General features: G+C 43.2%; 1 protein-coding gene across 3 annotated transcripts; it reads left to right on the top strand.

Moving 5' to 3' along the window:
* Positions 1-757: 757 nt before the first annotated feature.
* LOC140106086 (uncharacterized) lies at positions 758-9,665 on the top strand. Of its 3 annotated transcripts, none has more exons than XM_072130303.1 (5): positions 758-931; positions 3,658-3,756; positions 5,196-5,254; positions 5,355-5,454; positions 8,212-9,665. In XM_072130303.1, exons 1-5 carry the CDS (start codon positions 904-906, stop codon positions 9,528-9,530), a joined length of 1,605 nt encoding a protein of 534 aa, XP_071986404.1. In that variant the 5' UTR covers positions 758-903; the 3' UTR covers positions 9,531-9,665. The 3 variants fall into 3 exon arrangements, with proteins under 3 accessions (XP_071986404.1, XP_071986403.1, XP_071986405.1); XM_072130302.1 differs by having other exon boundaries at positions 759-990; positions 3,658-3,733; positions 8,212-9,663; XM_072130304.1 differs by having other exon boundaries at positions 764-931; positions 3,658-3,733; positions 8,212-9,663.
* Positions 9,666-13,272: the final 3,607 nt, after the last annotated feature.

The raw sequence follows: 13,272 nt of genomic DNA, 5'->3' as shown, positions 1-13,272 counted from the left end.
ATTTCTGCATTTCAGGCCGCGTTCACGTGTTTTTATTTAGTTTTGAAACACAATAAAACAGCTGAGAGTTGATTTGCCCAATTACTGTTAACATTTGCATTTACAAAATGTACCGTTAACACATGCGTTAACAATGTGTCAACAAATATAAACAGTAATCTAATTAAGCTGTTGTAATGCGTTTCAAAAGGCAACGTGTGACCGCAGCCTCATGGACAACACTGTGATGACGTATTCCGAGCTTATGCTTGGGAGGAGAAGACGGGAGCAGGGCATAATTAGGGTAAGAGGAGAAGCGCTGAGCAGCCACAGAGCCTCATTATCATAATTTTATAATAAAAACCCCTTCAATAATACCCCCACTCTACCCCAATGGTTAATGACAGCCCATATTTCCCCAGTCATAAAGGAACCCTCCAGTCGGAGCTAATTCATTAAATGATACCTGGTGAAGGGAGGAGCAGGACTCTAGGTTCTAGCAATGTCCTAAGAATACAATGAGAAAGAGTCCTGCTCCTCCCTTCAGGCCCTGCACCAGGTATCATTTAATGAATCACCTGTGACTGTAGTGTTCCTTTAATATTGCTCCAAGCTGTGCCTCAGCCTTAACACTGCCCCAGTTATAATAACCATTGTCCCATTCTGCCCCACTATTATAGTTACTCCTCCACTCTGTCTACAGCAGCTCAACTCTGCGCGCAACTCTCCTGTCTAGGCTAGTGATCGGCGATCCGCAGGCTGACCTGCTTACTTTATTACGTCATCAGCAGTGGCGAGAAAGCCCGAAGGATCATGGGCAATGTAGTTCTAGGTCGCCTTCTGCACTATGAAGCGAAACCGTTATGTTATTACTGTGTAGTTGCTCAGCATCCATGATCCTTCCGGTAATACACACACGTACTGATGCTCCAGGGGCCGGCGGAGAGGGGAGGTAGGAAGTGCTGCACAAAGCTTCCGGGTAACGGGAGACATTCACTACACCGGCGCGAGGTACATCACATTGTAATTTCATTGTATCATCTATTATTGTGCTACACAGGAGGAGCAGGAGGTTATCCCCTCCCGCGTCCCGACTGCTTATTGTATGAGGAAGGTGTCGGGATAATACCTGAGCAGTATATGGTATAATACAGGAGGAGGAGCCTCTAGTGTACTGTGTGTGTGTATATATATATAATACCGAAGGAGGAGCCTCTAGTGTACTGTGTGTGTATATATATATAATACCGAAGGAGGAGCCTCTAGTGTACTGTGTGTGTATATATATATAATACCGAAGGAGGAGCCTCTAGTGTACTGTGTGTGTATATATATATAATACCGAAGGAGGAGCCTCTAGTGTACTGTGTGTGTATATATATATAATACCGAAGGAGGAGCCTCTAGTGTACTGTGTGTGTATATATATATATAATACCGAAGGAGGAGCCTCTAGTGTACTGTGTGTGTGTATATATATAATACCGAAGGAGGAGCCTCTAGTGTACTGTGTGTGTGTATATATATAATACCGAAGGAGGAGCCTCTAGTGTACTGTGTGTGTGTATATATATAATACCGGAGGAGGAGCCTCTAGTGTACTGTGTATATATATATATATAATACTGAAGGAGGAGCCTCTAGTGTACTGTGTGTGTGTATATATATATAATACCGAAGGAGGAGCCTCTAGTGTACTGTGTGTGTGTATATATATATAATACCGAAGGAGGAGCCTCTAGTGTACTGTGTGTGTGTGTATATATATAATACCGGAGGAGGAGCCTCTAGTGTACTGTGTGTGTGTATATATATAATACTGAAGGAGGAGCCTCTAGTGTACTGTGTGTGTGTGTATATATATAATACCGGAGGAGGAGCCTCTAGTGTACTGTGTGTGTGTATATATATAATACCGGAGGAGGAGCCTCTAGTGTACTGTGTGTGTGTATATATATAATACCGAAGGAGGAGCCTCTAGTGTACTGTGTGTGTGTATATATATATATATAATACCGGAGGAGGAGCCTCTAGTGTACTGTGTGTATATATATATATATATATAATACAGGAGGAGGAGACTGTGGTGTCCTGTGTGTGTATATATATAATACAGGAGGAGGAGACTGTGGTGTCCTGTGTGTGTGTATATATATAATACTGAAGGAGGAGCCTCTAGTGTACTGTGTGTGTGTGTATATATATAATACCGGAGGAGGAGCCTCTAGTGTACTGTGTGTGTATATATATATATAATACCGGAGGAGGAGCCTCTAGTGTACTGTGTGTGTATATATATAATACCGGAGGAGGAGCCTCTAGTGTACTGTGTGTGTGTATATATATAATACCGGAGGAGGAGCCTCTAGTGTACTGTGTGTGTGTATATATATAATACTGAAGGAGGAGCCTCTAGTGTACTGTGTGTGTGTATATATATAATACCGGAGGAGGAGCCTCTAGTGTACTGTGTGTGTGTATATATATATAATACCGAAGGAGGAGCCTCTAGTGTACTGTGTGTGTGTATATATATATAATACCGAAGGAGGAGCCTCTAGTGTACTGTGTGTGTATATATATAATACCGGAGGAGGAGCCTCTAGTGTACTGTGTGTGTATATATATAATACCGGAGGAGGAGCCTCTAGTGTACACTGTGTGTGTATATATATATATAATACAGGAGGAGGAGACTGTGGTGTCCTGTGTGTGTATATATATATAATACCGGAGGAGGAGCATCTAGTGTACACTGTGTGTATATATATAATACCGGAGGAGGAGCCTCTAGTGTACTGTGTGTGTGTATATATATATAATACCGGAGGAGGAGCCTCTAGTGTACTGTGTGTGTGTGTGTGTATATATATATAATACCGGAGGAGGAGCCTCTAGTGTACTGTGTGTGTGTGTGTGTGTGTGTATATATATATATAATACCGGAGGAGGAGCCTCTAGTGTACTGTGTGTGTATATATATAATACCGGAGGAGGAGCCTCTAGTGTACTGTGTGTGTGTATATATATATATATATATATAATACAGGAGGAGGAGCCTCTAGTGTACTGTGTGTGTGTGTGTGTATATATATATAATACCGGAGGAGGAGCCTCTAGTGTACTGTGTGTGTGTGTATATATATATATATAATACCGGAGGAGGAGCCTCTAGTGTACTGTGTGTATATGGTATAAAACGTTTTCATTGTCTTATCAGAAGTTTCAACCTACAGAGAGAAGGTGCTTGTAGGGGGGCGTGTGCTATACTTTGACAAGTAGAAGATTATCATAACTCACGCTCCCTTCTCTGCTCCTTTTCAACAGAAGACAGATTATAATGGTCAGATACCAGGACTGATATCACAACTATGGGAGAAAATTTAAAGCGCCCCATCATTGTATTTACTCCTACCGAAAATTATGCTAATCTCTGCATGTGTGCGGTGGTGAAAGCTCCTCCTTGGCTACATATGCTTTACTATTATAATATTCCTTTAATTTACCAGTTACTATGTCTCACATTACAGTAACCGGTAGGTTAAGAAACAAGACATTGAGGGACTGCAGCATTTGTAAAGTTATGAAAATGATTTTATCTCTCATAACCTTGCGTGTGTATTTTTGGATTATGGACACTACATTCATTTTTGTGTTACTGTTTCTTTCTTGGATTAGTGGGAGTATTTGGACGGATACAAGGAGCAGTACAAGGATATGATAATGGAGGATTCCCAGCCCCTCACGTCACCCGGTATGAGGAGACTTTCATTCATGGTAAAGGAGAGAACGTTATTGTGAGGGCTTAAATACACCAAGTGGCCTTTTCTTGCTATTTTAGTCCATCTGTGTTATGGCAGACAAAAGTTTTACCGTATGTGTATGATATACTAGTTGTAGGTCCCAATGCTGCCCCCGGCTGCCTCTGCCCCTTCAATTTGTCTGGGGAGATTAATCAGAAGTGTATATGGTGGGTAATAAGTGGATTTTGGAAAGCGTGGGGCGAAAATTTTGGCATTTCCAGTGTCACAGAGAGCGGCTGTGCAAAATTTGCTGATTGTAAAGGCGACGGAAGTGTCCTTTAGCGGACATGCATACATACATACATACATACATACATACATACATACAGCTTAATGTATTAGATGTTAAAAAATGGCATGTATAACAAGTTATCGCCTGTCAGCTAGATAACTGGCTACTGCCAGACTGGTTACAAAGTGGCTTGAAGAGAACAAATCAAACTTATGGAGCGGCCATCACAATGTCCTGATCTCAGTCCTATTGATCATTTATGGTAAAACTGAAAAGGCAGATGTGAGCAAGATGCTACAAACATGGCTCAGCTACACCAGCACCGTACCCCGGAAAGTACCCTGGAATCTTTCTCTGTAGTACGGTGCCGTGCGCCATATGTTCCTATGGAGAGGGGCGGGGTCGAGCTACGCTCACTTTCTCCTCTTCCCCGTGCGCTGCCGTTGCCCGCCATGCTAGGGTACAGCGGGCAACGGCAGTGTGAATGTAGCCTTACACTGTATGACTACATGCACACTGCCGTGGCCCGCCGCCCCGTAGCACGGCGGGCACCCGTCAGCGTGCGGGGAGAGGAGGAGGAGGTGAGCGCAGCTCACCCCCGCCCCTCTCCATAGGAACATATGGACCACGGCGCCGTACTACGGAGAAAGATAGGACACGTCCTATCTTTTCCCGGGCTACGGAGCGGTACGGTGCCGCACGTGTGGCCGTGAGCCCATAGAAGTGTATGGGGGACGTATATCGGCCGTATATACGTCCCCCATACATGTGTGGAATGCAGCCTATGACTTAGTCATGACTAAAGGCAATTGCACCAAACGCTAATGAAATGTGTGGCAACTTTTGACTTTAGAGAAAGTGATGAAAAAGCCTTAAACATTCTCTCTCTCTCTCATACTATTCTGGCACTACAAATAATTTTGGTTCCTAATTGACCAAAAAAGGGAAAGGTTTATTTTGATTTCTTGTCACATAGTGAGAAAAACATTATAGGTGCCTCTTGCTAAAGCAAATGGAAACTTGTGGGTTTTGCTGTATCTTCGGATACAGTCCTACGCACTGGATGCTTGACCAATGCTCCATTCAAAGATTTTTTTAATTATTGCAAAACCGTTTTATATCATATAATTTAATACATGACCTATATTGGTAACTGAATGGTATGATGCTGTGTGTTACAGATGGCTCCTCAGACAGATGTTCCAGTCCTCCATCCTCCCAAGAGTTTTCGGATGATCAGGTGAATGAAAGTGAACACGGCAACAACTACTGCTTTTGTATCGTGTCTTATGTACCGGTATCAGTGTTTTAGTGTTTTGGTTTTTTTTTCTTTTACAAAGGAGGAAATATTTCACAGTTTGCAGATCAGTATTAAAGAGGAAGAAGAGGAGATCCTTGTTACCCTAAATGATGATGAAGCATCCACAGAGATCATTACAAGTGAGTAGTGACCAATAATTGTTCATGATTTTAAATGGGCTTCAAGCTGGAGACCATATAAAATAATTGTTACTGATCTGATAGATGTCCTGCCCATATTGGTTCCTCCTGTCTAGTTTCCCCATCCAGTTACAATCTCTGCATGACATTATAAATGCCGAGCCAACAGGTAAAGGAATCGCGGAGCAGTGGGGAGAGTTCAATGACAATCCCTACATCAATATCCTATTGCAAGAATTTAGTTCCAAAGGCATACAGGCCTCTGTTCAGTGTCCCAACTACCATAACCTCTTGTGACAGCCTAATCCACAGTCTTACTCTCTTACAGTAAATCCCTTTTATATTTGTAAAACTGTCTTCCCTGTAGGCAAAGGGGATGTCCCTCACATCCCCATAAAAATCAACTTTCTTATCTTACCTGGCAGAATCCAGCGGCTCATCCGCATTGCTCCTTCTCACCGTTCTGCACTTCCTGTCATGTGACCAGTGATCAGATAAATACATGGGGAAAATTTTGCAATTGTTAGTGGGTAAAGGACCTTAGATGACACCCCCTTGGTCACAAGGTGCTGAATGGTGAGGAGAGGGCATGGGGGGTAGGCAATGAGCAGGGCACACCTCATCAGATCTGGCTGTATGCCATGTAAAATAATAAAGTTGATTTTATGGGGATGTGATGGCTAATAGGGTGACATTTTAGTTAATAGGACTCTATGTGAACCAGTCACTAGCTGTAGCTGCTCCTACATTTCAGCTTGGTCTATCAGGAGTAAAGATTTGGAGGCTTTTGGGCAAAAACGGCTGGTTCTTGTCCTCCAGAAGTGAGTCCTCTGTGAAATCATCCGTCCCAGTGTCTGATGATGACTCTCTGGCTGGAGATTCTTAATGTAACCTTTACTTCTTCTGTGCTGGCGCAGACAAGGTGTGTTCACATGTGGCGTTTGCATTGCATTTACAAACGCAGTGAAAACGCCTGGGAGTAGGGATTGCAATCCACAAATGGTTTTTAAAAATACAAAATGCACAAAGTAAAAGCTCATATTCTGTCAAAGTAATTTTTCTGAAATCGCAGTGTAGCATGTATACAAAAATAAAGTTTTAATTAATACACACTACCACTTTTATGCAACTTTACAGCAAACCACGATAAAATGCTAATATTACATGAACATTCAAAATTTCCACTAAAATATGTACAAATCCAGACTACTTATATAAAGAAAATGTTTTGCAAAAGATTGCACTGAGGATAAAACATATATTATCGTACTCTCCATTACAGTGTATGGCTGCATTGACGCCACCGTATGGGGGACATATATACGGCCTCTATACGTCCCCCGTAGATGGCAATGGGCGCACGGCGCCGGACGGGAGTGGTACGGTGCTGCACAAGTCTCTATGGAGAGGGGCGAGCAGTGCTCACCCCCCTCCTCTTCTCCCCGGCGTCGACGTATGCCCACCGTGCTATGGTACAGTGGGCATGCGTTAATGTGAATGTAGCCGAACACAAATAACTATACAGTATAAAAATGAGAAAATCCTGGCACCTCAAGGTGAAAGCAAAATTCTTCCTTTTATTTTCGGAGCATGTAAAAAATCTTACCCGTTTTTTTCGGCTCTCCTGAGCCTTCATCAGCTGATGAAGGCTCAGGAGAGCCGAAAAAACGCGTTTTACTGCGTGACTTGTGTATACTTGATTTGTTACATGCTCCGAAAATAAAAGGAGGAATTTTGCTTTCACCTCGAGGTGCCGGGATTTTTTCATTTTTATACTGTTAAAGTGTATCCACGTGCACGAGGGAAAGGAGCCGAGTGCCGACCATTTACTGCATATACAAATAACTATACAGCCATAAACCAAGCTAATGAGATAACAAAGGTCACATTATGATGTTCCCCATTGTATTAGCTGCGCATTAACTAAATTTTCCACGGTTCATAAGAATTTGAGTAAGAACGCCATAACATAGCTATATATAATGGAGCGATGGGGGAAATGTATTACTTTGTTTTTTTTGGACAAGTTCTGGGTCGTGATGTTAATATGTAGCCACATAAGGCAAAGAATATCAATGTTCATTCTCTCACTAAAAAAGAAAAAGATGATGCAACATATGAAAAGCAGAGAGCTTGTTCTGTGTAGAAGAAGGTTATTAATTACAAAATTAATTTAAACATTAATGTTATAGTTGAAATGCTTATTTTCTATGGGTGAATTGATGGGTAGAAACATGTACAGGCGGTCCCCTACTTAAGGACACCGACTTACAGACAACCCATAGTTACAGACGGACCCCACTGTGACCTCTGGTGAAGTCTCTGGATGTTACTATAGTCCCAGACTGCAATGATCAGCTGTAAGGTGTCTGTAATGAAGCTTTATTGATAATCCTTGGTCCAATTACACCAAAAATTTTGAAACTCCAATTGTCACTGGGGCAAAAGAAAAAAAATTGTCTAGAACTTCCATTATAAAATATACAGTTTCGACTTACATACAAATTCAACTTAAGAACAAACCTCCAGACCCTATCTTGTATGTAAGCCGGGGACTGCCTGTATAAGGAATAGGAGTAATAATAAAAGTAATAAACGGGTCAGTAACGTCAGGACGCCCCCTTGTTTTTGCAATCTATTGGGGTCTCGGCACTTTCCTTTGGAGGAAAACCCCTTTAATATACCAGGGGATAATTGCAGTGTTTCATAGGTTTATTGTTGGTGACTTCAATAGTATCTATATTGTATTACTCACAGATGAACATCAGGAGGACAGCAGAAGCTCCACGGACAGCCAGTTGTCTTACACCTTGAAGTGTAAGTTAGAAGACCAGGACTTCACACAATATTCAGTCCTTCAGGTCACAGAGCTCTCGGTTCATGATGATATTGATAACCAGGGTAAAATGTTCTCGTGTACAGAATGTGATAAATGTTTTACCCAGCATGCAGCACTTATCAGGCATCAGAGGAGTCACACAGGAGAAAAGCCTTTTCCATGTTCTGAATGTGGCAAATCCTTTACACGTAAATCCATCCTTGTTGAACATCAGAGGATTCATACAGGCGAGAAGCCATTTTTGTGTGTCGAGTGTGGCAGGCGCTTTACCCAAAAGTCCAGCTTTGCGGTGCATCAGCGCATCCACGCGAGGGAGGAATCATTTATTTGTTCTCATTGTGGGAACGGTTTCACAGATCGGTTAAATAATCACACTCCAGGGGAAGAGATCTCCTGCCTAGATTGCAGGAAGAAAGCCAAGTCAGTGGTCGTGAACCAGGAGGTAAACAATAATCCGTTCACATGTTCTGAGTGTGGCAGATGCTTTATTACCAAATCTAAACTGGGCATACATGAAAAAATCCACCTCGGAGTAAAGCCGTATTCATGTTCCGAGTGCAAAAAGTGTTTTTCACGCAAGTCCGTCCTTATTGAGCACCAGAGAATCCACACGGGAGAGAAGCCCTTCACGTGTCCTAAATGTTGGAAGTCTTTTACCCAAAGATCTGGACTTGTCATGCATCAGAAGATGCGCGCAGTAGAGAAGATATTTTCTTGCTCAGATTGTGGGAAACCCTTTACGCATGTATCAAGCTGCCAGGAAGGAGACGGAACAATGTCTTGTCCAGAGTGCAGAAAACCAGATGTTGAAAGTATCATTGAAGTACCAGAATCTCCTGCCGGTTCAGTGGACTTAGATTGTGACAAGTCAAACCGTTCTGTGAAGAGTGCCACGCGTGAGGAGTTATTTAATTGCTCTTGGTGTTGGAAATCTTTTATGTACAGATCAGAGCAGATGAAGCACGAGAGAATTCACACAGGCGAGAAACCGTTCCCATGTATCGATTGCGGTAAACGGTTTAACCAGAAAACCAATCTTATTCACCATCTCACTATCCACACCGGCGCAAGGCCCTTTAAATGTTCGGATTGCAGCAAAAGTTTCCGATTAAAAGCCAGTTTCTTAGCGCACCAGAGAGTTCACTCGGGCGAGAAGCCTTACTCATGTCCCGATTGTGGCAAAAGTTTTACCCAGAAGTCAAATCTGCTTCGGCATAAAGTGCTCCACGCTAATTAACCACCAACACTGCGCAGTCCTGCTGAACCAGAAAGGCTACATCTAATGTAAGCGATGTAAGTGATTTTATGTGATTGTAATTAACATGCTCTTTTTTTTTTTTTTACCATGTATTTATGTTTTTTATGGATGTGACTGTACCAGTCAATCGATTTAGTCTGTTGATCAGTGATAAATACTACAAACCTTATGTTTGCTTCATCATTCATCCAAAACGTTAAATCCTTTAAATTCACCAAAGAAAAGACCAAAAATGTGCATGGAATGTAATGATTGGGAGAGACAATTTAAAGGGAACCGGTCACCACATTTTTTTCATGTACAGGTCGTAGCAGGTTCCTATAGAGCACTAGTAACTATCGGACCCCCTTCTTTTAGCTAAAAATAGTTTCCCTCAGATCCCCATAAAATCAGAGTTATAATCTTGCCTGGTATATAGGGATCTTTGGAGCCACTGGAGGGGCGTGGCCTAATGTCATGTGACAGGGTGACATCATCCAAGGTCCTTCAGCTACCTAACATTAGCAAACTGTACCCCATGTACATATCTGACCACATAAAACAATCACAGCAGCCTCCATGGACTTCTACTCCTCTCCCTGCAGGCTGCCGTGCTTTCACGTGATACAATATGCTGTGATTTCATGAGATATATATGCTTGGTGTAGTTTTCTAAAGCTAAAAAGCTGTAGGACCTGCAATGATGTCACCCTGGTCACATGACATAGCTGCATACAGAGATAGGATGGGGAGGAGCTGCTGGATTCCGCCCGAGGAGGCCACGCCCACCTCGACTCGAAGTAGCCGTGCTTAGATATCAGGTGAAAAGTTAAATATATGGGAATCTCCGTGGAATCGTTTTTAGCTACAAGAAAGGTGTCAGTTACCAGGGCTCTATGGGAACCTGTCACTACCTGTATTTGTGAAAAATGTGTTGACAGGTTCCCTTTAAGGTAACACAACTCTAAAGCATAATTACAACTACATTAAAGGGAACCTGTCAACAAATTTTTAACAAATTAAGCTACTGACAGGTTCCCATAGAGCCCTGTTTGGTAAATGACACATTTCTTTTTCCCTCACATCTCCAAAAAATTTACTTTGTTATCTTACATGGCATTCAGTCAGATCTTCAACAAGTCAGAGGGGGAATGTCCTCTCATCCTCACTCATTTCTACTCCTCCACATTCTCACTATTCAGCACTTCATCTCATGTGACCAGGGTGATGTAAGCTAAGGTTCTTTTACACACAAATATTTTCTAAATCTACCTAACGTATGTATCTGATCACATGAAATCACAGCAGCCTCTATGGAGGATGGGGAGGAGAAGTAGTTTGTGGATTTCATGTAATTGATTTCACCCTTGTCCTATGACGTGCTAAATGGTGAGAATAGGGTGGAACTAAGCGGTCTCTGGTTAAAATCTACACCAGGAAGAACCTGATGCAGAAATGTGCGATGCGCAGACTGACCTCCAGATACAAAAAACAAGCTGAGAGTCTTAAAGAGCGATAGTGTGACAAAATGGAAAGTGTTGCATGAGGGCATAACTTGAGAAGATCCCACACCGTTAATGGATTCAGGACCCACTTCAGACATTGAGTAGGTTTTCGGGTACTACTCGTACACATCTGGACCCCACAGCTGGGGATTGCAGGGAGTATGTCGTACCACTAGAACAATATGGCAGATGAGTGTAACGCTTTAAAGCCAGCTTCAAGGAGCAAGCCAAGTAAAAATCAACACCACCACCTCCCTCCAGGTCTCATTTAGGCATCATAAGACGCAACTCAATGTCGTATGGAAGATTCCTGCTGTTATTTTCAGCAGTAAAATATGTTCTGGCTTTACCTCAATGCCTCAACTTCTCTATGTCACCGCACAAGAACAAGGGCCCTCTCATGTAACATCTCTACAGGAGCACAAAGGGCTGAGAAGTCTGCAGCAAAGACAAGTCACATGTGGAAATTTATCCAAAGCCCAACCCCAGGGACTACACAGAGGATTCTCTCAGGGTGCAAGGTAAGTTATAACACACAATTATATTGTAATGTAAATGCTTAGAGAAGACATTTTTGCACTGCAGGTGTTATTGGCTTTTGCAACCTGTGTTCAGTGAAAATAAGGTCCCTGGTGACAGCTTCCCTTTAAGATGTGCACTCACTAAAGGTGTGTAACCTGTTGCGGCTCCTTTACCTACTATTTCAGGGTGGAGAGTAGCTAGTGATGCTCCATGCAGTAATAGAACGTCATGGATGCCCTACACCCGAGCTGAACTGTCATCGGGAAACGCAGTTTCACCTATAACCCTGGGTAACAAGGTCCTGTCTTTCTGAAAACAAGATAATATAGAATTTTTTATTAAGAAAAACGCTAAATTTATCAGCCCAAATTTACCACTAACGTGAAGACGTGTCAAAAAGACGAAATCATTTTTAGTCAGTGTTCAAAAGTAATAACCATGAAGTAATAAAGTGAAGCATGTCATATCACAAAAATGGGGCTGAGCGTTAAGCTATAAACTGGCTGCATCCTAAAGAGCTTAAAAATACTCCTCTGCATTTACATGTACATTATGTACTGTTCACATTGAATTTTCACTTATATCATTAAGGATGTATGAAGAGGGCTCACGGGCTGTAGGGTGGGTAATAACTGCAGTAAACATCCTCACACACCCGATGCATAGAACCTCCTCTCCTCCTAGGTGTAGAGGATGCCCCCTGTCTATGGTGATGGTAGAACCTCCTCTCCTCTAGGTGTAGAGGATGCCCCCCGTCTATGGTGATGGTAGAACCTCCTCTCCTCTAGGGGTAGAGGATGCTCCCTGTCTATGGTGATGGTAGAACCTCCTCTCCTCTAGGCGCAGAGGATGCCCCCTGTCTATGGTGATGGTAGAACCTCCTCTCCTCTAGGTGTAGAGGATGCCCCCTGTCTATAGTGATGGTAGAATCGCCTCTCCTCTAGGTGTAGAGGATGCCCCCTGTCTATAGTGATGATAGAACCGCCTCTCCTCTAGGTGTAGAGGATTCCCCCTGTCTATGGTGATGGTAGAACCTCCTCTCCTCTAGGTGTAGAGGATGCCCCCTGTCTATGGTGATGGTAGAACCTCCTCTCCTCTAGGGGTAGAGGATGCCCCCCGTCTATGGTGATGGTAGAACCTCCTCTCCTCTAGGTGTAGAGGATGCCTCTGTCTATGGTGATGGTAGAACCTCCTCTCCTCTAGGTGTAGAGGATGCCTCTGTCTATGGTGATGGTAGAACCTCCTCTCCTCTAGGTGTAGAGGATGCCTCTGTCTATGGTGATGGTAGAACCTCCTCTCCTCTAGGTGTAGAGGATGCCCCCTGTCTATGGTGATGGTAGAACCTCCTCTCCTCTAGGTGTAGAGGATGCCCCCCGTCTATGGTGATGGTAGAACCTCCTCTCCTCTAGGTGTAGAGGATGCCCCCTGTCTATGGTGATGGTAGAACCTCCTCTCCTCTAGGTGTAGAGGATGCCCCCTGTCTATGGTGATGGTAGGACCTCCTCTCCTCTAGGTGTAGAGGATGCCCCCTGTCTATGGTGATGATAGAACCTCCTCTCCTCTAGGTGTAGAGGATGCCCCCTGTCTATGGTGATGGTAGAACCTCCTCTCCTCTAGGTGTAGAGGATGCCCCCCGTCTATGGTGATGGTAGAACCTCCTCTCCTCTAGGCGTAGAGGATGCCTCCTGTCTATGGTGATGGTAGAACCTCCTCTC

This window comes from Engystomops pustulosus, chromosome 11 (genome assembly GCF_040894005.1).
Source record: "Engystomops pustulosus chromosome 11, aEngPut4.maternal, whole genome shotgun sequence".
NCBI lineage: Eukaryota > Metazoa > Chordata > Amphibia > Anura > Leptodactylidae > Engystomops > Engystomops pustulosus.
This window is presented reverse-complemented; position numbering and strand designations above follow the sequence as displayed.

What these genes read in the sequence shown, in the direction of transcription:
- LOC140106086 (XM_072130302.1), top strand. Translation starts at nt 904, where the DNA reads ATGCTCCAGGGGCCGGCGGAGAGGGGAGGTAGGAAGTGCTGCACAAAG. An exon ending in AAGAGTTTTCGGATGATCAG is followed by an intron (nt 5,255 to 5,354) that starts GTGAATGAAAGT and finishes TCTTTTACAAAG; the next exon opens with GAGGAAATATTTCACAGTTT. An exon ending in ATCCACAGAGATCATTACAA is followed by an intron (nt 5,455 to 8,211) that starts GTGAGTAGTGAC and finishes TATTACTCACAG; the next exon opens with ATGAACATCAGGAGGACAGC.